Here is a 20,622-nt window from a genome sequence, read left to right as displayed (position 1 = left end):
AGCAAAAATATGTTTCAAATTGCACAATCTATCTGGGCCGGTGACCAACGTCCAATTGCTTTCGCAAGGCCGCCTGCACAGCAACCACTATATCATATCGCCACTACGAATGTGGTTTCTCTTCCTAGTGAAGATGATTAAGATATTTACAGCCTCAAAACTGGTAAGCGTTCATAAAAATGGCAAGCTTTGAAAAATGAATTCTGACGAATGCCTTTCAAAAACACGAATATATCCACTATTTTATTTGTGAGTATACTTGTTTGAATCTGTTCTCCTCCTGCCAGTTACTAATGATTGCGAGAAAAAAATTTCAGGCTCTCTGCTCTGGTATCGTAATAATGATTTTTTTTCATTGGCGCAAAATAATTCTCAGAGTAAAATTGCCAGTTAGCCACAGCAGCCACACTGAGGCTGGTTTTTATATTTTTCTTGGTGAGGCTCAAAAAGAACTTGTTCCTGATTGCCTTTAACGATTGCATGAATTGAAGGACACATTACACACATTCGTCCTCCTTAAAATCCACTATGAATCCTCTTTGGAATAGTACCAAGCTCTGTTCCCTGACGCATTTGCATGTGTAAGTTTACTCCTTGTCTTTTATGTAATACCTAGTTACTGTTCTGACACTGTTCCAACTCAAAGGCACAAATTTGCCCATGCCGGGTTATTGCAAAGACAGCCTATACAGTTAGCGACAGTTAGGAATGGTTCCATTCTAGCCTCCATAAAAAAAAAGTTTGCAAGGTGAATAGCTTTTGACAAAATCCATTGACCCAGTGTACAAGTTCCGAGAAGATATTAAGCTGTAGTGTGTCAACGACAGAGACGTGCCGCCGCCATCCCCTAGACAAGACAATGTCTCGACCACACATCATGGATATAAACGTATTGATGAATATAAATGGATTGAAGATATCAACAATGGGGCAAGTATCCGATTAAGCAATAATTCGAGACGCGAGTGTTGTATTATGCGTCATATCGACTGACAACACGACTATCATTGAGCAGGCTGTATGGGAGTTGATTCAGAAGGAGAATGAGTAAGTGATTTTCTTGCTTTAATCTTGTGTTCAATTTTATTTTTATTAAGGTCTCTATAGATATTCAAATCATATGTTGAAAAGCACATCGTTTTTGCAAAGAGTATTACGCAGAGTATGTACTAGTCTAATATAACACAGTCTGCAAAAAAGCAGAATATTTTCCGTCTCTAACAACACTCTATATAATAACAGGAGATGCAAAAGATACTACATACACCAAAGCTTCTTCCTCCATTATCAACACGAGCACATGGGTACGAATACTACTCCAAGACGTCAAAGGCGGGAATGGTGTACTGTCGCAAGCTGATTGGGCATACTCAAGAGGTAACTGATAGCAAACGTGGTTACTTCAGCTATTTACTTTCTCCTAATAACCATACGCTTTAAACTATAGGAAGTTCTGCTTGACTCCAAGTATCTCAGAATGACAAATTTATCAATACGCAAAGTGCTATTGTCGCCGAATCACAGCATTTTCGCATATCAAACAGAGAGGGAAGGAGAGGAAGTTGGAAATCTTCATTTCAAGGATCTCTCTGGCGCCATGAATTTAAAGGTTTGTATATAATCGGCTATGCTGTTGCTGCATTCATTTCATTTACACTATAAGCTTTAACCTCTTCAGGGCGATATTTTGGAAGATATCTTCAATTTTGTTTGGGCTAATGATAACAAGACCGTGTATTACACTGTCACTAGTGACCAACTTCGGCCAAACAAGGTGAGATCCATGGATCTGGTCTTAGGCTATTGTTTTAAACGGAACAGATCTTAAACTTATCATTGCTAACCCTTTGCTGTCAATGCGATAAAGGTTTACGCGCACATAGTTGGAACTTCTCAAGAAGAAGATATTCTCATTTATGAAGATAAAGATGAAACAACATTTGTAGACATTTCTAGCACAAAGGATATGGTGAGCTAACAGCGTAACAAGGTACATGGCAAGAAGGTTGAAGTAACATTGCCCTTTTGATGCGCAGAAATATATCACGATAAATGCAAACTCGCTATCTTCTTCGGAAGTCCGGCTAATAGATGCCTTACATGATTATTCGGAAGGCCTCCAACCCTCATTACAGCTGGTACAAGGACGCAAAGAGAACTTGGAGTATTTTGTTGATCACCATGACAACCAGCTATATGTTCTAACAAACGCTGGAGATGCCAAAAACTTTAAGCTAGTCACAGCTGGTCAAGACAAGCCAGATATGCAACATTGGAAAGATTTGATTACAGTATCTGCGACCGAGAAAATAGAGGACGTTGATCTGTTTAAAAATCGCATTGTACTATATGGAAGACGCGATGGGTTACCTATGATACTTTGTTACGACTTGAAGACGGGAACCAAGCTTGAAGTAGAGTTACCCGAACGGTTTTGCATCGTCCATCCCGGAACAAACTTAGTATGTGAAAGGAAACAGATAATACGGCTGTTAGAAAGTTCAATGACGCTAATTTGTATTCTCGTTCAGGATTTCGATACAAATACTTTTAGATTTTCTGTTACATCGCCATACGAGCACGAATCAACTTGGGAATACAATATGGATAAGCAGACGCTTCGATCCGTGCGAGTGCACCCCATCCATAGTAGGTTTTACCTCAGCGAACGTCTTCAATGATTTCTTACTGATTTTCTCCAATAGAATTCGATAGAAAGAAGTATACCTGCTCGCAAATACATGTCGAATCACATGATGGAGCCCAGGTTCCTGTAACCTTACTGCATCAGAAAGACCTCAAGCTGAATGGAAAAAACCCAGTGTTGATGCGTTCCTACGGAGCATACGGTATAACGACCGATCCGGATTTCCGAATAGAAAACTTTTCCCTCTTGGAAAGAGGATGGGTGATTGCATTACCCCATGTCAGGCAAGTAATACAGGTACCTGCGGAAATCAGTGGACATATTTCTTTCATATCTAACTCAAATTTACTCCAATGCTCATTGATACAGAGGTGGAAGTGAGCTTGGCCGAGACTGGTATGAGAATGGCAAGCTTCTCCACAAGAAAAACAGCTTCCAAGACTTTATTGCTGTTGCTGAGCATTTGATTGACAAAAACCTCACATCACCCAAACTGTTAGCAGCCATGGGCACTAGTGCAGGTGGATTACTAGTGGGTGCTATGGTTCACATGAGACCAGAGTTGTTCAAAGCGATCGTGCTTCGAGTTCCTTTTGTAGATCCTCTTTCGGCCATGCTTAATCCTGACCTTCCGCTGACTCAAGTTGAATATCCAGAATGGGGCAACCCGACTGACGATAAAGCAGATTACGAAAACATCGCCAGCTACTCACCATACGAAAATATTATTGGCACCAGTGCAAGTAGCTATCCTTCTGTGCTATTGACGGGTGGTCTTAAAGACCAGAGAGTTCAAGTGTCTCAACCCCTAAAGTACATATCAAGGCTCCGGCGAGAAATAGAGCATAAAGGCGCTGTAGCATTATGTCGAATTGACACCGATCGTGGTCATTTCGGAGGAGGTGGGGAGCAGGAGGCTCGATTAGACGAAGCAGCCGAAGAACTAGCTTTCCTCATATCAAATGTACAAAAGTAGAAGATTATAGAAAGCCATTGTTGGTGTGATTATATTACAATTGAAATATGCAAAATGATTCTAGTTGGATCTATGAATGCGACGATGTAAAGTACATTTATACTACTTCAGTCATTATTTTAGAGTGACGTTCCCGCTGCTCCTTTCTTGCTTGCAATTTGGCCAGCTTCTTTTCCTGCCTTCGGCTAGCCGACATGTCTTTATCAAAGTCCCTGGATTCGGAAAAGAAGCGTTCCAGCGCTTCTGGACTAACATCATCGAGCGTATATTGGCCAAATTTGCCAAGTCGGTATTGCTTTAAGAAATATTTTGCTGCCATAGTAAAATCCAAGTCTCCTCCTTTGACGACCGCACCTATTCGGCGAGCAATTGACTCAAGTAAAAGGTTGCAGTCATTGGTCGGTCCACCAGGTACCCTGAATTGAGTGACATAGTCATGATTACCGAATTGATTGAGACGATACAGTAGATAGTCTACCATGACTTGTTCGTCTGCAAGATGATCACGTATGCCACCTGTAACAGCCACCTTGAGTGACTCCACAGGTTGTGGAATATGTGGCACCATAACTCCAGGTGTATCTATCAAGTAAATCGTAGGATCTTCAAGCACCTTGATGGTTCCAACGACAGCCCGAGTGATACCGGGCTGCGCACCTGTGGGAGCCGCTTTGCCCTTGCCAACGCCCAATCGTCGCAATGAATTAATCAAAGATGATTTCCCGACATTCGGCATGCCTACAACCATGACGGTAAGCATAGGTATTTTGTCAGCATACTGAGATGCTCGATTGAGTATTCGGCGAACTCCAGCGTCTGTGTTGGAACTTGTGAACAAAACAGGTGTATGAGGAGAGTATCTTGAAAATGCGTCGAGTAGTGGTGCTTTAGAGGTGGGATCTGCTAAATCGAACTTGTTGTAAACGATCATTCTTGGCTTTCTACCTATAGTTGCTTCAAAGTTGGGATTGATAGAGGACAGTGGAATACGAGCATCGCGGACTTCGACAATGAGGTCTACTGAATTGAGTCTTTCGGATATAACACGAAGGCCTTTCGCCATATGCCCTGGAAACCAGTTGATGACCCGATCATAGAGAAATTTCGATCTAGGGACGAATGGAGAGGTCATATTGAATGAGGTATGACTGTGAATAGCAAGCAGACAATCAATTCAAAAAAAAAAAAGTGGGTGCTTCCAGGGGTCACGTGCACCCATTTGCCTTTCAATTCAATTTTCTGGACTCTTCCATAATTCAGCTACCTACCTGATCTTCGATTGTCCATTTCAACTGTATACCCTAGATCGTACATAATGTCCGGCTCAGAACAAACAGGAGCTGACAATTCACAGTGGGATAGCAATGCAGCAGCAGCAGCTGGAGATAACTCATCATATGACTGGAGCCAATACTACGCCCAGCAAGGATACGACTACAGCCAATACAATGGCTACTACGATCAATCACAGTACAACGGCTACTACGACCAAACAGCATACAATAACTATTATTATCCCTCTACAGCAACATCAGGTGTTAGTACACCATCTTATGGAGACGCAGGTACGCCTTCTGTACCAAAAGAAGGACTACCTGAACCAATCTCTATAGAAGAACTCAACAGAGTCAGTAATCGAGCAAGAGGAAAGAAGCCATCCAAGATCGTAAGAACTGCAGGAGGAGAAACTTGGGAGGATTCAACGCTGACTGAATGGGATCCAAACGATTTTCGATTGTTTGCAGGAGATCTAGGCCCAGAAGTGGATGATGACATGTTGACCCGTGCGTTCTCGAAGTTCCCTTCATTTCAAAAAGCAAAAGTCGTCATGGACAAGCGAGCGCAAAAATCAAAAGGATACGGGTTCGTCAGCTTTAACGATGCAGATGACTTTGTCAAAGCTTGGAAGGAAATGAATGGCAAGTATGTTGGCAATCGACCTATAAAGCTCCGCAAAAGCACTTGGAAAGAACGTAATCTGGATGTACGAGCAAAGAAGGAGAGTATCCGCGCTACGCCTTATTCTAAACCACGGTAGACTCTCTTTTCTTTAATAATAAAAAACTCAACTGTAAATGACATACTTGCTAGAAGCAATGAAAAAAAGCGTGCGCTTTAATAAAAGTAGACATTTCATACTTCATAAGACTTAAAGTCTACTTATTGGAATATGAATAATAAATAGATGAATAAGACTCACAAGCAAAGTAATGAAAGACAGCTGTGTTTTAACAGCGGGAGTTTGTAACATTTAAGCTGTGGTCACCTGCATTTCACGGTTGACCTTTCTTCGAGATATGTAATTGTTGTTATTTTCCATTAAGCCTGCGTGAAATACCCGTGGAGTCCTACCAGTGAGTAGCAGAAGATATCTATTCAGAGTGATTTGATCAGAATTGGCTAAGATATCTGTCGTTCTATGCATAAGAGACCATGCCCTTCAATGTTGAAATTTGGGCTCGACTGACTTATTACACTGCGGTGTACAAGACTGACCGTCTATACTTTAAAACGATAATGTATGAGACTCAAGGAACGATTAAAATGAAGATTTTTGTGAGGGTTGCTTGGGAGCTCGATCATTATATCTCTTATATCTGAAGTTGTAATTCTGTTGAAGCATAACATATGTCATCTCGTCAACACGCGCCTTTGGGCTTTTGGGGAGCGCGACGTCAATATCTGTAAAGAGCGAAATTTGGGAAATCACTGTCTCAAAATATTCCCGTCCCCCCTGTACATCACGGTATCGAATGTGCTACAGAAGCTTTGTGCACAGTTGAATAGGCATCTGCTTGAAGGACCTCTCTCATCTCTTCTATCACAGCAACCTACAGTACATTTTTCCTTGATGAGTGTCTCTATCTCATGTTCTTCTGGTCGCAGAAAACTGCTCTTTCAAGACACTGTTGGTATGAGTAATGGGAAGAATGCATCGTGCTGGTGTCAGATCTAAATAGTACTACCAACAATAGCTGGTCCTCGGTTAGATGACCTACACGTGAACTATGCCGTGTTGTGCATTAAATCCACAGCGATAATGGCTTTTATCAGAACTTTACGGCAAGAAGCGTGTATGAATGCTCTTCAAGCCTTAAAAATTGGACGCCAACTTACCAGTGTCGCTGAAGACCTTTGAGTGGATGATTCATTGTGACAGGTAAGTGACTATTTACGGTTCCGCGGGCAAGTCCGTAGCTTTGATAGCCTTGAGTGACATTTCCATAGCGTCATCAAGTAGTTGAACTCAATTTGTGGCCTGAACGCAGTTGCTAGAAAGAAGTATGCCCAACTGGGAATAGAGCTCTATTTTACCGACTTCCTCCGCAATTTTTGCTTCAGAGAGGGAAAAGTTGCTCTATCATGTCACGAGAATGCTTTCCACTGTGTGGTGGTTGGCAAAGAAAAAGCACGTGGTTGATTCATTGATACGGTGAACAGATAACCGGTTGGGGGGTCCAGTGATCCTCGCCACTTCCCATAGATGTGCTGCTGGTCATATAAATAGGCAACTCGTTTTCCTCCTCTTCAATTCGCAACTTCTTCCACCACCATGACTTCTGTTGATATGACAAAACTCAAGGGTATACCCCACCTCATCAATGCCGAACCAAGTATTCCGTCTCCGCGGGACGAATCACTCGCAGATAAGCCTTGGGAGCAACTCTCAAAACTACTTGCGCCGAAACTCCAGAGCCAAGATAATTCAGATGATGATGACAAGGCCAAAGAAGCAGAACAACACATTGCTAACGATCAGTAGCACCTATATATCCAGATGTTTACTTTTTTATATATATAAACCAATTTGCATTTTCGAGCAGCTTATACTTTCATTAATGGCAAAGCTATAAGCAAGCTGTACTGTTTTCTCTCTGTTTGTGATTATATTCGTATTTTGTATTTTTCTACTGTCCAAACAAAGTAATTCAACGACCTTATACTATTTGCATCATTTATGTCCATGTATACTAGGAGATCAGTTGGTTAGTAGAAGGTATCAGAGAGGTGTCTTTTGAGGAGATCGGGCTTACCTGAGGACCACCGCCACCTTCGGGAACAGCCCAATCAATATTCTGCGATGGGTCCTTGATATCGCAAGTCTTGCAGTGGACACAGTTTTGAGAGTTGATTTGAAGTCGCTTTTCGCCAGGTTTAGTCTCGTCGTCTACAAATTCATACACGCCAGCTATTCAGAGAGAGTTGTTAATATTATTTTTTTGGTTCCGCGGGTGCATGGTAGTAAACATACCTGGACAAAATCGCCCTTCAGGTCCATCAAAAACCTTAAGGTTTCTCTCTACGGGAACATCCTTGTTACGAAGACGGAGGTGGACAGGCTGGTTCTCAGCGTGGTTGGTACCGCTACGTGACACGCTTTCCAAAAGATCAAATGAAATGACTCCATCAGCCTTGGGGTATTCAATGGGCTTGCATTCTCTATCAGTGGCAAATCGACAATCTTTAATGCATGAGGTATCGGATGTGCGTAGCGGGGTATCAACTTACTTTGCAGGCTTAAGAGCTTCCCAATCAGCCTTCTTATGCTTCCAGGTCCATGGCGCCTTACCCTTGAGGAGAACTGTGTCAAGACCGGACCAAGCCATGCCACCCCACATACCGAGTGGTCCATGGAAACTTGGCTTAATGTTGCGAACTTCGTACAACTCCTTCCAAACCCAAGAGTCCTTGATGTTCTCTTCATATGAATCGAGGACCACGGGTCCAGATTCGTGAGGAGTAGCGCCGAACAAAGTATCATAAGCAGACTCAGCAGCAATCATACCAGACTTCATCGCTGTGTGAGTACCCTTGATCTTTGGCAAGTTCAAGAAACCGGCAGTGCAGCCAATCAAGGCACCGCCAGGGAACACCAACTTGGGAATGGATTGGAAACCACCTTCGTTCAATGCACGAGCGCCATAGGAAATGCACTTGCCACCTTCCAATACGTTACGAATGAATGGGTGTTGTTTGTATCGCTTAAGGCGGAGTCAGTAAACGAACTCTGTATGCAAACGTATTACCGTGGGAAAAGCGCGATACTCACCTGGAACTCCTTGTAAGGATTCATGTATGGATTCTCATAATCAAGACCAACCACGAAACCAATGGCCACTAAGCGTCTTTCAGGTTCAAAGTGGTACATAAAACTACCTCCATAGGAATGTATATCCATAGGCCAGCCAAGGGTATGGACGACCTTACCGGGTTCGTGCTTTTCAGGAGTAACTTCCCAGACTTCCTTGATGCCAATACCGTACTTCTGGGGCTGAGAGTCTTTTCGCAAATCGAACTTCTTGAACAAAGTCTTGGAAAGAGAGCCATGGCAGCCTTCACCCAACAGTGTGACTTTAGCCTTGATGCCCATACCACGTTCGTAGCTATCCTAAAATGGCGATGAAAATTGAAGATGTCAATAAATTTGAAAACGCAACGCAACATAACATAACGAATAACCGTTGTTGGGGAGTACCTTGGGTTCAAAGTTTTTGTCCAAACCGACATCGTTGAGATAAACGCCTTCAACACTGCCGTCTTCACCATACATGATTTCACTAGCAGCGAAGCCAGGATAAATCTCGACGCCTAATTCTTCAGCCTGTTCGCCCAACCACTTGACAAAGTTGCTAAGGGAGACAATGTAGTTGCCCTTGTTGTTCATTTGAGGAGGGTGTGGAAGTGGGATTGACGAGGTAGGTGTCAATAGTCTCATACTATCAGAAAGCGCTGGCTGATTGAGAGGAGCGCCCTTTTCTTTCCAGTCAGGGATCAATTCGTTGAGGGCCCGTGGTTCAATAACAGCTCCAGAAAGGATATGAGCACCAATTTCGCCAGCCTTTTCAATCAACATAACACGACATTCTTGGCCGGCTTCATTGGCGAGTTGTTTCATTCGAATGGCGGCGGAGAGACCAGCAGGACCACCACCGACAATGACTACATCGGTTTCATCGATGAAACGTTCTGCACGACGCGGATCGTCTTCTGGGAGTGAGTTAATGTCGATTGGGGAAGCAATGGAGCGACATGCGGATGTTGACAGGGCCCTGGGGGTTTGAGACAATACAGCAGGACGAAGAGCTACTCGAGTGATCAGACGAGAAGCCAGCATAGGGCGTAAAGTCGCAGCCATTCTACGACCAGTGGCCCTCACTGACAGTAACGAGGAAGCCATGTATAATACCAGAGTGGGGAAGAAGAATAAAAAGGTTCAGACTCAATGAATTTTCACAAAATCAATTTTAATGACATAAAAAAATAGGTCCAATAGAAATTTTCACATGCTATCCAACCTACAAGTTAACTATTCCCAATCACTGTCTTCATCATCATCGTCCTTTGGAGCAGAAATAAGACTGGCTTCGGTTGTACTGGAAGCTGATATGTTGGAGAACTCTGTATCAGAAGTAACTCCAGTAGGTTGGGCAGTTGATGCCGAAGTACTATCAGCCTGCAGCATTTTGCTCTTCTCATTGCCTGCTCCTTCGCCCTCCTCATCTTCCGAATCCCACTTGAAGTCCGCATCCTCCTCCTCATGAGCATCTGCCCCTAGTAGGATACGGTTGAAATGAAAAAGTAAGCAAATATATCACAAGATCAAAGAGGAGATCTATGATTCATTTTTCACGTCGGAGCTTACCTTGAACAATCTGCCTCCGTTTCTCATCCTCTTGATCGATCTTCCAAACTCGGTAGAAATACCGTAGCCAAAAATCATTATATGAGACTTGAACAGGAACTGTCATGATATTACAATATTCATTAGGAACACCATAACGCCCGGTCGATAGAGTAAGGTTGTGCATTTACCCAGTTCATCCATTACTTGTCTAAGTTCAGGGTATTCTTCTAACAGCTTGGCGATTTCATCTGTATATTCTTCAACACTAAATCCAGCAACAAATGTGTGATATATCTTGCTCTCTTCATCGTCTTCTTCAGTTTCTTTGACAGGTGGTTCCAAGTAAACCGAATGATCCGTTCGCAGCTCGGCTAGTATCGTCTCCTTGCGAGAGGCACTAGATGGATTTTGTCAGTCACACACAGCGCCGACGCTTCAAAAAGTAAATGATATGGTATACATACAATATTCGCTTTCCACTGGCATTGTTCTCTGTAGATTTCGATGTAAATTCATTGTCTTCGTCATCTACGGGGGCAACCACTGTAATGGCTCTGCTCAATGCCTGAACTGCATCTGTTCCGAATTTCTCCAAATACTGTTCTGCGAATTTAGATCCCACTGCAAGCTCATCTCGAAGTTGCTGAATATTAATGTTTCCGGGTAAATGAATAGATTCCATGCTTGTCGGTATGTTGCTCAGTGTGTGTTGTAAGCCATCTCTCATTCGGTCGAGGTTGACGGTGTTAAGCTTGGAAAGGCTTTCACGTAGAGAAGCAAATTGTGCAGCAGATACCTCAAACAAATTGAAACCTTTGCTTGATTCTCCATTGTTTTGTTCTTGTTGTTTGTCAATGTGTTCTTCGCCGGTTTCGTTTTGTGAATCTTCACCTGCTTGGACTATGTCGTCGCGTAACACAGTAGCGAATTCCTGCAAGTCTCGCTTGGTAACATCCACAAGTGCACCTCCCTGAATGCAATCAATGTTTAAAAATGAGGTGTTCTTGCGCAGGATTGAGTCCAATGATACGGCATTACCTGCTTTTTAACGGTATCTAACAAACTATCCCACCGTTTGCTAAATCCAAAGCTGTTAAATGCCTTCAAAACTACATCCTCCTCTTCTTGTCGATGCTTATTTTTTTCTGCGTCTTCCTTGTTGGTGTTTTGATTGACTGCTTCGGCAGTCAGCTGGTAGAGGTCGTCCATTACTACTGGAATTGACTCGAGTCGTAACTGAAGAGCAACTGCAAAAGCCCGCTGAGTGTGAAATTAAACACTCTGCTTGCAAGTGACTTTTGGTGTGACATTTGATCACCCGACAGCTTATGCAAGCTGGCATTGATTGTTCCATACAGACAATGTCATTAAATCACCTTCTAGCACGATTTGATCTGATTATTCAAGAACTAGACATACAATATTGGACCAGATACTTAATTTCTTCAGTAATTCACTGGTTTCCTTCCTCATGCAACAAGATGTAAAGTTTTATCGACGCAGTTGAAGCAAGAAAACCATGTTACTAAATTGTAATGCTGTTTCAAGCAAATACCTGCTATCAAACATTATTTAACTTGCATTAAGTATTGTTTTCTTATTGTTTCAACTATACCAGCAGTGAATGTCAACTGACGCGTACGCTGATTGACACTACATTTTGAAGTGCAACACATTGATGACATGGCATTGCGATACATAAAAACATATTGTACGGCTTCAGCCGACCATATTCATTCATCCACAAATTGAACGAAATACATAAAATCCACACATCGTGTTTCAAGTTTTCCCAAAATTTGATACCACTTATGGACAACAATGTCGTCATTGGCCAACGCACCATTATTACATCAAGCCGATTTCATTTCTTTGACTTTATCCTTCTTTACCTACCCCCTCTTCAATATGAGCTTCTTCCCAAAAGATATATTCTCTGTAGCCGCCGCAGGCTACTTAACAATGCTTGCCGTTCCTCAACTTGCCTTCCCGGAAATGGCACTAGGAACTTGGGGACCAGACGCACGATCTGAATCACAGTCTGCCACCGAAGAAGTCCTTGCAAGGTATGTATGTCGACTGATGGAGGATTAATGGGAAACGATTCTTTGCAATATACAAAATGTTATCGGTTGGATTTTGTGGAAACGGAATATTGGATGGTTGGACTTTTCACGCTGATCGGTGCCTAACGACTTGTTCACCTTCAGGACTGTCGGAGTCTGCCAGCTTACCCTAGCACTTATTCTTCTCGTTAGCACTGGAACATTACCCGTAAGAACGCCTAAATTGGAAAACCAAATTTTCTTTTGCTCTGACCATTTGTCTACTTCTTAAGGTTACCAAAGATGGCCGTAAGCCGGCAACACAAAAACCAGTCATGGTGATTGCCTCCATTTATTTTGCTATCCAAGCTGCCTTCGCAATGACCACAGCAAGCAACCCACCGTTGGGCGGAAAAGGCCACCAATTTACTGCAACCGCGTTAATTAATGGTGGTATCGCTATGTTTGGTTTTGCTAGTCTCTTGTTTAACACTGACCAGCATAAGCTCAACGAGAATGCAGATCGTAGTAAGCCTTCTGTTGGAGGATATCCTTTCAAGAGCGTTGAAAGTGAAAAATCAAAGTGAATGACATGATTACTCGATAATATTGTTGTAATATGAATAGTGTTATATGAAGTCGGAGCAGCGTCTGAGCGCTGCAGCTTCTCACAATAAAATTCGCATCTTCTATCAAAATTACGTCTATCGTGAGTAACACCGACCTCATTTTGACAAACATGTCTCTCAATCACGTCTATTATGAGTAAAATCGACCTCATCTTGACAAACGTGTCTCTCCAAGTCTATAAAAATGCAAGAGTAAATTCTGCAGAAAAAAATTATTCTTTTTTTAACACACCATGTCTGATAAAGCATTCCCCAAGCAACAACAAGAGACGCAACCCGGATTGCAACATGAAATGACTCCCTCTCCAGCTGTGGGTGAATCATACAAAGCTGCTGGAAAATTGAAAGGTCAGAAGCTTTTGATCACCGGGGGTGACTCTGGTATTGGTCGCTCTGTTGTTGTCATGGCTGCCATGGAAGGTGTAGATGGCGTTACTATCCTCCACACAGAAAAGGAGACCAAGGATGCTGAGGAAACAGCCAAACTAGCCGGAAAGTATGGCGCCAAGGTTGTCACTAAGGCTGGTGACATTGCTGACGTCAACCTCTGCAAAGAAGTCGTAGATTCTCATATCAGCGAATTCAAGACCATTGATATTCTCGTAAACAATGCAGCTGAGCAGCATGTTTGCGATTTTCTTGGTGACCTTGACCTTGATCAGGTTCACAGAACTTTCAAAACCAACAGTAAGTAGTATGTGCCGATTGGACTTTCTAGCATCGATGCTGACCCTAACGCCATCTTAAAAGTTCTTGGAATGTTTTCCATGACCAAGTTTGCTTTGCAACACATGAAGGGTGGAAGTAAAATCATCAATACGACTTCGGTCACTGCTTACAAAGGAAAACCGAATTTGGTCGATTACTCTTCAACTAAAGGAGCCATTGTCGCCTTCACTCGATCACTATCTCAGCAGCTTGCGTCTAAAAACATCCGTGTCAACGGAGTTGCACCTGGTCCTATCTGGACTCCCCTCATACCTTCATCTTTCCCTAAGGAAGAAGTTGAATCCTTTGGAAAGGAAACGCCTCTAGGTCGTGCCGGACAACCAAGTGAAGTTGCTCCATGCTATATATTCCTAGCATCAGATGACTCAAGCTATATCACTGGATCTGTATTGCATCCCAATGGTGGAACAATTGTAAATTCTTAAATTGCGAAATATTTGAAAGGGTGGATGGCGTTTATTTGTAGCAATCTTTCTTAGCAGTTACTATCTTCTGTACAGCAAGACGAATACACCCTTCGACTGATAAAATATTGAAGCTATCCAAATTGTCTGTTTCTTTTCTACTTTGTTCATCAAGGAATGGCCATTAAAGTCAAAGCTTTGCTTATAAGCTCGCAATTATGGGTGACCCGAGATTTCCCCATTTTAGCATCACGCGGACTTATAAATATTTATTCGATGCGAACCACCAAAGAAGGTCTTTAGTTGCCTTTGGCACCGAAACTCATCCTCATCAACTGTCCATTCACTAACAAGAACCTGCAGATCCAGTGGACTCTGATTGGGCATGTTGAAACTTTGGCGATCTGACAAGAGTCCGTTATCATCTCGACCGAGCAGGTCCAATTCCAACCAAGAAACCAGTAATGCGGAGAACTACTCGTTAGATGGAACGGAGGAGAAGCGGGAAGCAGTTTTAGAAAACGACGTGGAAACATTGTCGATCGAGCAAGCACTTGAACATATGCTCCAAAACAATGAATCACTATCGAAGCTGAACACCATTCTCGATTCTATTGATACAGATAGTGTGGTCGTAAACGCGTCAGGAACATATGCTCCAAGCGTGACCTTGTTTCATCACAAACAAGATGGAAATGCTGAAGAACAGACTGTCGAATTGGATCTTTACAAACAACGCGTGGGTGAATTGGAGGAAGAACTCAAAGCTTTACGTACTCAGAAAGCGCCTGGAAACAACGCTGTTGGTGCCGAGAACCACGACACTTTGGAAAATATGATCCAAAACCGCGATATTGAAATAGAAGATCTCAAAAAGCGACTCGACGCTACTGTGGAGGAAAATGAAGCCTTCAAAAAAACCGTCCATGATAAAGAAGAGCAGATCAACATTTTACGAAGACTTGATGAAGGCCGCAACAGATGGGTGACTGGTTTTACAAGAGCATCAGAAAGCGTACATTCATACGGCGAGAAACAAGGTGAAGACGAAATGGTAGATGCAACGAGGAGAATTAGCCAACTGAGATGGGAAATCGAACAATACTCAAACCGAACTTCCCAACTGGATGCTAATTTGAAGACGAAGCAGAAGGAAATTGACGATTTGAAAGTAGAAAGAGCTGAGCTTACAGCTTCTTTAGACTCTGCACAAAAGCTTCTTTCCGAGCGTAATGTAGAAATCGAAGAACTGACATCATTGAAGGAAGCGTTGCAGAACAAGCAAACCGAAATTGATAGCAAGAATAGCGAGATCAATTCGTTAATGGAGGACATTATGAGCTTGAACGAGCAGAACAACAATACCAGAGACGAAGACAAAGTGAAGGAGATGAAAGTGCTTGCTCGCGCCAAAGATGAACGAATTACGCAACTTGATGCCACTGTCAATGATCTGAGACGAAAATTGACTATTGCAGAGCGAGACTGGTCAGGCGAAAGAGATGAACTTACAGCAACCATTGAGCATCAGCGGCTTGAACTGGACGAGAAAGAAGATATGCTTAACAGTGCAGCTGATAGAGTTTTCGATTTGGAAGATACTGTCGATACTTTGCAAGAAGAATTACATGATATGGAGTTAACTTCAAAGCGACCAGAACCAAACTCACATGGAGTGGATGACGTTTGCGATTCTTGTCGAGATACCATAGAGGAACTTCAGAAGGAAATTATCGATGCTCAGCAAGCATTAGAAGAGGCTGTTGAGATTGCTGAAAATCAAAAGCACCAATATCAAGAGGTCATCAACGAGCAGGATCATGATTTGGAAGCTCTACGAAAAGCTCTGAAAGCGAGAGAGGAAGATAAGCTTGACAGATCCTATTCTTCGATTCCACGGCCTAAAAATAGATCTGCAAGCGTAAACCCTCGAGCATCAACATCTCTTTCGAATCGACGAATGTCAAGTGATGTACCTGACATGGGGACGAATGGCAAGCATACAAGCAACCAAGAATTGGATCTTCATTCACAGAGGCTAGCAGAAGAAAGGGATAGGCTGGAAGCACGAATACGAGAAAAGGATTCATTACTATCGGACAAAGACAAGGACTTGATGCAGTATGCTAACATGGTGGAATCTCTTCGACGAGACACCATTGGCCTGAGGAACGAGCTAGAAGATACCCAAGATGAGCTTAGCAGGTTAGTGGCTGCTGAGACACAAACGGATCGAAACAGCTATTCCAAGGCATCAGAGACTGAAGAATAATGTGATTCAACAGAAGAAGCGAATCTAAACATCAATAGCAGCCTAAACATGACATGTACATTATCACACGAACCCTATAAACCCTAGAAAACTAGCATTGGAAATGACAGCCTCGTATCGTATTTGAATAATATTACAGTTTTTTTTATTGCCAGTACTTAATCGTCATCGTCCAAAAGAATTAGTGTATCTTCGTGCATAGTGATATCTTTCAACTCTTCGATTTCCATATCTTCTTGTTCCGCCCGTTGTAAAGGATGAGCCAGCAACTGCATCATAGCCAGAGCAATTCGTCGTCGCGCTAGTCGCCCAAAATCAAAGAACCACCCCGGATAGACATCCGATTCCAACTGTAGCCAACGATTGTAGACATCCTATTCAAGCAAAGTTCAATACTCTGTCTTGAACATTGAGTCCATATTCAAATACATACCTGTGGGCAATTGACTTCTGATTTCTTTTCATGAATATAGAGCATGTCGAACACAAAGCTTGTGCACCACTGCATTTGACTCAATAGCTTGATATTTCGTTAAAAAAAAACTGCATTTCATATAAATTCAGAAAATATGCTTTTCTCTCACTTCTTTGCTAGGGTCGCTAGGTATACAGCCTGATCTTCCGTATATGACAATAGCTTGTATAAAGTGCTCGGAGTTGTTAATGTCCACTTGACTCAGTCTAAAAGAGCATTAGATATCCATCTAGGTCACCATCATGGGCTAATGAATCCTTACATGGTCTTTAGCAAACTATTCATGTCTGATCTCCGCGAAGAAAATCATCATTAGAGTTAGAACATATTTATGTGCAGCTTCGACCCGATGACATACCAAAGGAACTGAACGTCCCCAAAGGACCGATTTCTTCGATCGCAGCTTCGAGTAATAACTTATCGCTTGTAAAGTTCATATGCTGTTATGTTGCTGTTAACATAAAAAGTATAGACACATAAGCCATACAAAAAAGACTATTTTACCCATATCGCCCGTTCTGCAAGTAAAATCACAGCAAATTCATGGTTTGGATTTGCTAGGAGCTTCAAGCTTATAAACCGCAGGATAAGTCTTTTAACAACCTCAATTCTCGATCTACAAGTTTTCAATAGTATTGTATAGTTAGAATCGCTTGATTTATAAGTTTAACAATCCACTGTACCGTACGTTGGTTCTAGAAAGGTATCGTCCGCACCACCGCATAGTACACGACTGATCTCTCCTGTCATGTCATTCGAAACATCAATGCAAAAGATCTAGGAACAAGTTTAGAATTTAGAAGGGAAGAAGAGGCCATAGTATTGAAGTTGACTGACTATTTTCTGCGGTAGAGCCGGTAGCAGAGCTTCAGTTTCATTCATGCTGCTGGCAGGTGTTGGTACAGACATGAAAAACGTCTGTGTTTCAACGCTGCAAAGATTCCCCGCTGCTGATACTTGGTAGTTGGTCAGATGGTCTGTGAGCAGCTTTTAATAAAAAAAAAATAGACATTCGAAATCCATTCTTTTAAAAACTCGTGTTTTAAAAATGGGAGAATGTGTCATCTTGGGACCATGCTACCAACGATATAAAAGATACTGCGCTGCCGTTAGCCGAAACTGCTCGTTATAGCGAGAACAAATTTCTTTTAACCAGCCCAGGACTTTCAGATCACTGCCGAAGATATTTTTCATGAAACCCTCATCTTTGAGACTGAGCAATCAACTCTCTTTACTCTATTGTAGTTAACGAGTACTTGACTTTAGAAATCCAAGCTTGCGAAACGCTGTCAATATTTGATAGCACGGCGGCGACCTGGAAAACTGATGAGGAGGTGACTGTCAAATAACCAGCGCGGAGAATTGAACTTTTTCGACGCGTTTTATTCATTACCCCTCTTTCGTTTTTTTTTTTCTCCTCGACTTTGCAATTTAGCAGCTTCATGCTCAACCCCGCCTATTTTAAGCGAAAATCAGCAGCAATCAACGATGAAAATGTGGTAGAAGACAGTTACGCGCCACCCATCCCTTACTTGAGCTACCCACAAAAAGAGCCATGTCAAACCATCACCGACGCGCGTTTCCCAAACGAGCTTGACTGGGCACACTATAATGCTAAACTGGAAGCTCTACCACGTACACCTAATCGTTTCAGTTTGAATTCTCAATTTTGGAACAACCATCAAGCCCTTCGTCACAGGGAAATGTTTGACCCGTTAGCATTGCGAAGAAAAATACAATGTACGTACTTGCTACCTTTCGAAACTTGTCGACGTTCTATATACTAAGTATTTGTTATAGTGTCAGGAGACCCATTTCTAAGCTTGTTTTCAACACACGAACGGTATCGATATAGGATATTGAACGACGAGGGCGAACCGTGCCCACCATTTTCGTGCGAGTATAACCATGGTAAGTGCGCTAACAATTTCATGGCTGCGATACCTTTCCAAGTTTTACTGAAAAGATTGGATTTGTCTAGTCAAGAGAGATGGAAAACTACTAGCAGTAGCAGACGAAGCAGGGAAGATATCTATTTTGGAGACCGACAAAGATGCCTACGTTGAACATGGTGGGTATCGATTTTGGAATGAACAGCACATTGAGCAATTTTGACTGACCATTGCACCCACAGAAACCGCGAGAAAACAGTTCTATGCTCATGGAAACGCCGTCATCGATGTAAAGTGGAGCAAGGATGACGAACATTTGGTAATTTTTGGTAATGCTGTAGATTTGATTCGAGCAAATACTGACATTAATTCTCGACAAAGCTGACGGCATCTGGAGATCGAACTGCACGTTTATGGGACGCTGAGACACACGAGTGCATTTCAGTTATGGCAGGTCATGACTTGACATTGAAGTGCGCGAACTTCCATCCTACAAATAAGAGTAAGAGCAATCAGTCGTATCCGAGTGTATGACTTGTCAGATGGCTAACATCTTCTTTTCCTATAGACTTGATTGTGACTGGCTCGAAGGATGGAGCCATAAAGTTATGGGACACTAGAGTATGTGGTGCACGCACTGCTGGTTCAGGTATGCGTTCAAATTGATATGTGTGACACTACCATTTCAATCATTACTGACAATACCTTCGTTCCTAGAAATGACTCATAACGCAATCAAAACGATACAATATGCACATGATGAAAATCGGACGAAGAAGCGAAGAAGGACATTACCTACCAAATCAAAGCCGCAGCCCGTAAGCGAATCTCAGAGATATTTTAAACAGAGTAGGATCGTAGGCTGAACATTTCTTTTATATAGCTTGAACGATCGGTCACTGCCGCATTCTACCTGCCATACAAAGACAATATCATTGCTTCCTCTGGCAGCTATGACGGGTAAGCTAAAGTACGCCGTAGAGGGATTTTGCATGCCAACACTAAACCATTGTTTCTTATGGCTTCAGACAAATCAAGTTTTGGGACTGTAGAGCAGGACGAGATGCTCAATGCGTGGAATCATCTGGATACGACGGAGATTCGGCTAGACCTAGAGGAATCCTGAATATGATTATGGACAACGCCGGCACTCGACTATTTACCCTTTGCACTGACAACCACGTTTATGAGCGAAACATCACAGACATCCGCTTTTCGCAACAGCGTTATACCAACTCGGATTTCCTGACTGGCTCAGGTTTCTATGTACAAATGTCAATATCACCCGATGATCGATACCTCCTGACCGGATCCAGAGAAAAGACGGCGTTCGTGTGGCAGGTTGGACGTCCACAAGAATGTCACCAATTCACTGGACATGAAGCCGAAGTTTCAGCAGTCGACTGGTGCAAGCGTGATGTGGGTCAACTTGCAACGTGCTCCGACGATTTCACTGTCGCCATCTGGAACCTTGACTATTCTGATGACGGTTACTAAAATGCTTCCTCCCAACAAACACTTTGACCTAATATCCTATTATCCTATAATGACTTGTACATAAAGAGACGTTCTTGCACTGTAATACTTGTTTGCTGAGCTATTTTAAAAAACGGTACGTTTATTACTTTTGGTCACGGTACAAGAGCAATGCGGTGACGCTCTTCTCATGCGCTGTAGTGAAACTCTTCGCCAAGAACGTGTAAAGGTGGAAAGAGAAGAGAAGGGGAAGGCAGGTTTGTACAGGAAAAGCTAATTGTGTGGGAAAACGAATTACAAGCGATTTCTAGTTAGGGGGTTGCAGATCAGGAAGTAGCAACATTGGAGATCATTTGAGCGTTCTATTGGCCATCATGATAAACGGCACACCTAGGAAATCAAACACAAAGTTAAAACCAATTGTGAAAGGAAGAAAACCCCAACCCCCCTCC

The 20,622-nt window shown here is 42.6% G+C and overlaps 10 protein-coding genes across 10 annotated transcripts; 6 read left to right on the top strand and 4 right to left on the bottom strand.

The window, feature by feature from the left end:
• The first annotated feature begins 472 nt into the window (after positions 1 to 472).
• K450DRAFT_244627 (uncharacterized protein) lies at positions 473 to 3,672 on the top strand. Its single transcript, XM_051589621.1, has 13 exons — positions 473 to 581; positions 647 to 748; positions 828 to 930; positions 1,016 to 1,047; positions 1,108 to 1,162; positions 1,243 to 1,377; positions 1,448 to 1,609; positions 1,679 to 1,774; positions 1,868 to 1,969; positions 2,037 to 2,462; positions 2,532 to 2,649; positions 2,706 to 2,931; positions 3,017 to 3,672. Exons 1-13 carry the CDS (start codon positions 529 to 531, stop codon positions 3,621 to 3,623), a joined length of 2,217 nt encoding a protein of 738 aa, XP_051444031.1. The 5' UTR covers positions 473 to 528; the 3' UTR covers positions 3,624 to 3,672.
• K450DRAFT_244625 (uncharacterized protein) lies at positions 3,673 to 4,765 on the bottom strand. Its single transcript, XM_051589620.1, has one exon. The coding sequence runs from the start codon at positions 4,753 to 4,755 to the stop codon at positions 3,721 to 3,723; it is 1,035 nt and encodes a 344-aa protein (XP_051444030.1). The 5' UTR covers positions 4,756 to 4,765; the 3' UTR covers positions 3,673 to 3,720.
• Positions 4,766 to 4,892: 127 nt separating this feature from the next.
• On the top strand, positions 4,893 to 5,794 carry K450DRAFT_244623 (uncharacterized protein). The gene has a single exon (XM_051589619.1). The coding sequence runs from the start codon at positions 4,939 to 4,941 to the stop codon at positions 5,659 to 5,661; it is 723 nt and encodes a 240-aa protein (XP_051444029.1). The 5' UTR covers positions 4,893 to 4,938; the 3' UTR covers positions 5,662 to 5,794.
• Positions 5,795 to 7,092: 1,298 nt separating this feature from the next.
• Positions 7,093 to 7,802, top strand: K450DRAFT_244618 (uncharacterized protein). Its single transcript, XM_051589618.1, has one exon. It carries the CDS (start codon positions 7,226 to 7,228, stop codon positions 7,475 to 7,477), a length of 252 nt encoding a protein of 83 aa, XP_051444028.1. The 5' UTR covers positions 7,093 to 7,225; the 3' UTR covers positions 7,478 to 7,802.
• K450DRAFT_244610 (uncharacterized protein) lies at positions 7,803 to 9,840 on the bottom strand. Its single transcript, XM_051589617.1, has 3 exons — positions 9,100 to 9,840; positions 8,674 to 9,012; positions 7,803 to 8,605 (listed from the first exon to the last, which is right to left on the bottom strand). Exons 1-3 carry the CDS (start codon positions 9,799 to 9,801, stop codon positions 8,129 to 8,131), a joined length of 1,518 nt encoding a protein of 505 aa, XP_051444027.1. The 5' UTR covers positions 9,802 to 9,840; the 3' UTR covers positions 7,803 to 8,128.
• A 1-nt stretch (position 9,841) lies between these two features.
• Positions 9,842 to 11,748, bottom strand: K450DRAFT_244597 (uncharacterized protein). The gene is made up of 5 exons (XM_051589616.1): positions 11,287 to 11,748; positions 10,713 to 11,218; positions 10,437 to 10,645; positions 10,267 to 10,365; positions 9,842 to 10,175 (listed from the first exon to the last, which is right to left on the bottom strand). Exons 1-5 carry the CDS (start codon positions 11,455 to 11,457, stop codon positions 9,931 to 9,933), a joined length of 1,230 nt encoding a protein of 409 aa, XP_051444026.1. The 5' UTR covers positions 11,458 to 11,748; the 3' UTR covers positions 9,842 to 9,930.
• A 332-nt stretch (positions 11,749 to 12,080) lies between these two features.
• Positions 12,081 to 12,994, top strand: K450DRAFT_244595 (uncharacterized protein). The gene is made up of 3 exons (XM_051589615.1): positions 12,081 to 12,314; positions 12,459 to 12,522; positions 12,587 to 12,994. Exons 1-3 carry the CDS (start codon positions 12,157 to 12,159, stop codon positions 12,878 to 12,880), a joined length of 516 nt encoding a protein of 171 aa, XP_051444025.1. The 5' UTR covers positions 12,081 to 12,156; the 3' UTR covers positions 12,881 to 12,994.
• Positions 12,995 to 13,127: 133 nt separating this feature from the next.
• Positions 13,128 to 14,261, top strand: K450DRAFT_244593 (uncharacterized protein). Its single transcript, XM_051589614.1, has 2 exons — positions 13,128 to 13,609; positions 13,673 to 14,261. Exons 1-2 carry the CDS (start codon positions 13,156 to 13,158, stop codon positions 14,074 to 14,076), a joined length of 858 nt encoding a protein of 285 aa, XP_051444024.1. The 5' UTR covers positions 13,128 to 13,155; the 3' UTR covers positions 14,077 to 14,261.
• A 2,145-nt stretch (positions 14,262 to 16,406) lies between these two features.
• Positions 16,407 to 17,752, bottom strand: K450DRAFT_244587 (uncharacterized protein). The gene is made up of 8 exons (XM_051589613.1): positions 17,640 to 17,752; positions 17,491 to 17,579; positions 17,307 to 17,418; positions 17,161 to 17,242; positions 17,065 to 17,089; positions 16,912 to 17,008; positions 16,761 to 16,847; positions 16,407 to 16,701 (listed from the first exon to the last, which is right to left on the bottom strand). Exons 1-8 carry the CDS (start codon positions 17,709 to 17,711, stop codon positions 16,486 to 16,488), a joined length of 780 nt encoding a protein of 259 aa, XP_051444023.1. The 5' UTR covers positions 17,712 to 17,752; the 3' UTR covers positions 16,407 to 16,485.
• Positions 17,753 to 18,208: 456 nt separating this feature from the next.
• K450DRAFT_244583 (uncharacterized protein) lies at positions 18,209 to 20,281 on the top strand. Its single transcript, XM_051589612.1, has 9 exons — positions 18,209 to 18,542; positions 18,603 to 18,713; positions 18,784 to 18,873; positions 18,937 to 19,013; positions 19,076 to 19,196; positions 19,263 to 19,343; positions 19,412 to 19,512; positions 19,578 to 19,654; positions 19,723 to 20,281. The coding sequence occupies exons 1-9, from the start codon at positions 18,245 to 18,247 to the stop codon at positions 20,189 to 20,191; spliced, it is 1,425 nt and encodes a 474-aa protein (XP_051444022.1). The 5' UTR covers positions 18,209 to 18,244; the 3' UTR covers positions 20,192 to 20,281.
• The last annotated feature ends 341 nt before the right edge of the window (positions 20,282 to 20,622 follow it).

The sequence above is a fragment of the Umbelopsis ramanniana genome, assembly GCF_025399195.1.
Source record: "Umbelopsis ramanniana AG unplaced genomic scaffold K450scaffold_33, whole genome shotgun sequence".
Taxonomy (NCBI): domain Eukaryota; kingdom Fungi; phylum Mucoromycota; class Umbelopsidomycetes; order Umbelopsidales; family Umbelopsidaceae; genus Umbelopsis; species Umbelopsis ramanniana.
Note: the sequence above shows the minus strand (reverse complement) of the source record. Positions and strands in the feature narration are given on the sequence as shown.

Bases quoted from the DNA above. Each gene is read 5' to 3' on its own strand.
- K450DRAFT_244610 (XM_051589617.1), bottom strand. From the start codon at position 9,801: ATGGCTTCCTCGTTACTGTCAGTGAGGGCCACTGGTCGTAGAATGGCT. The intron at 9,013-9,099 runs GTACTCCCCAAC...TCGCCATTTTAG, and splicing joins ACAAAAACTTTGAACCCAAG to GATAGCTACGAACGTGGTAT. The intron at 8,606-8,673 runs GTGAGTATCGCG...CTCCGCCTTAAG, and splicing joins ATCCTTACAAGGAGTTCCAG to CGATACAAACAACACCCATT.
- K450DRAFT_244587 (XM_051589613.1), bottom strand. From the start codon at position 17,711: ATGTCTGTACCAACACCTGCCAGCAGCATGAATGAAACTGAAGCTCTG. The intron at 17,243-17,306 runs GTAAAATAGTCT...GCAACATAACAG, and splicing joins TTGCAGAACGGGCGATATGG to CATATGAACTTTACAAGCGA. The intron at 17,090-17,160 runs GTATGTCATCGG...CGCGGAGATCAG, and splicing joins GGGGACGTTCAGTTCCTTTG to ACATGAATAGTTTGCTAAAG.
- K450DRAFT_244625 (XM_051589620.1), bottom strand. From the start codon at position 4,755: ATGACCTCTCCATTCGTCCCTAGATCGAAATTTCTCTATGATCGGGTC.
- K450DRAFT_244627 (XM_051589621.1), top strand. From the start codon at position 529: ATGAATCCTCTTTGGAATAGTACCAAGCTCTGTTCCCTGACGCATTTG. The intron at 931-1,015 runs GCAAGTATCCGA...ATCATTGAGCAG, and splicing joins TTGAAGATATCAACAATGGG to GCTGTATGGGAGTTGATTCA. The intron at 2,932-3,016 runs GCAAGTAATACA...TCATTGATACAG, and splicing joins ATTGCATTACCCCATGTCAG to AGGTGGAAGTGAGCTTGGCC.
- K450DRAFT_244623 (XM_051589619.1), top strand. From the start codon at position 4,939: ATGTCCGGCTCAGAACAAACAGGAGCTGACAATTCACAGTGGGATAGC.
- K450DRAFT_244583 (XM_051589612.1), top strand. From the start codon at position 18,245: ATGCTCAACCCCGCCTATTTTAAGCGAAAATCAGCAGCAATCAACGAT. The intron at 18,543-18,602 runs GTACGTACTTGC...TATTTGTTATAG, and splicing joins ATTGCGAAGAAAAATACAAT to TGTCAGGAGACCCATTTCTA. The intron at 19,344-19,411 runs GTATGCGTTCAA...CTTCGTTCCTAG, and splicing joins TGCACGCACTGCTGGTTCAG to AAATGACTCATAACGCAATC.
- K450DRAFT_244618 (XM_051589618.1), top strand. From the start codon at position 7,226: ATGCCGAACCAAGTATTCCGTCTCCGCGGGACGAATCACTCGCAGATA.
- K450DRAFT_244597 (XM_051589616.1), bottom strand. From the start codon at position 11,457: ATGGACGACCTCTACCAGCTGACTGCCGAAGCAGTCAATCAAAACACC. The intron at 11,219-11,286 runs GTAATGCCGTAT...GATTGCATTCAG, and splicing joins TAGATACCGTTAAAAAGCAG to GGAGGTGCACTTGTGGATGT. The intron at 10,176-10,266 runs GTAAGCTCCGAC...GTATCCTACTAG, and splicing joins ACGGAGGCAGATTGTTCAAG to GGGCAGATGCTCATGAGGAG.
- K450DRAFT_244595 (XM_051589615.1), top strand. From the start codon at position 12,157: ATGAGCTTCTTCCCAAAAGATATATTCTCTGTAGCCGCCGCAGGCTAC. The intron at 12,315-12,458 runs GTATGTATGTCG...GTTCACCTTCAG, and splicing joins ACCGAAGAAGTCCTTGCAAG to GACTGTCGGAGTCTGCCAGC. The intron at 12,523-12,586 runs GTAAGAACGCCT...CTACTTCTTAAG, and splicing joins TTAGCACTGGAACATTACCC to GTTACCAAAGATGGCCGTAA.
- K450DRAFT_244593 (XM_051589614.1), top strand. From the start codon at position 13,156: ATGTCTGATAAAGCATTCCCCAAGCAACAACAAGAGACGCAACCCGGA. The intron at 13,610-13,672 runs GTAAGTAGTATG...CCATCTTAAAAG, and splicing joins CAGAACTTTCAAAACCAACA to TTCTTGGAATGTTTTCCATG.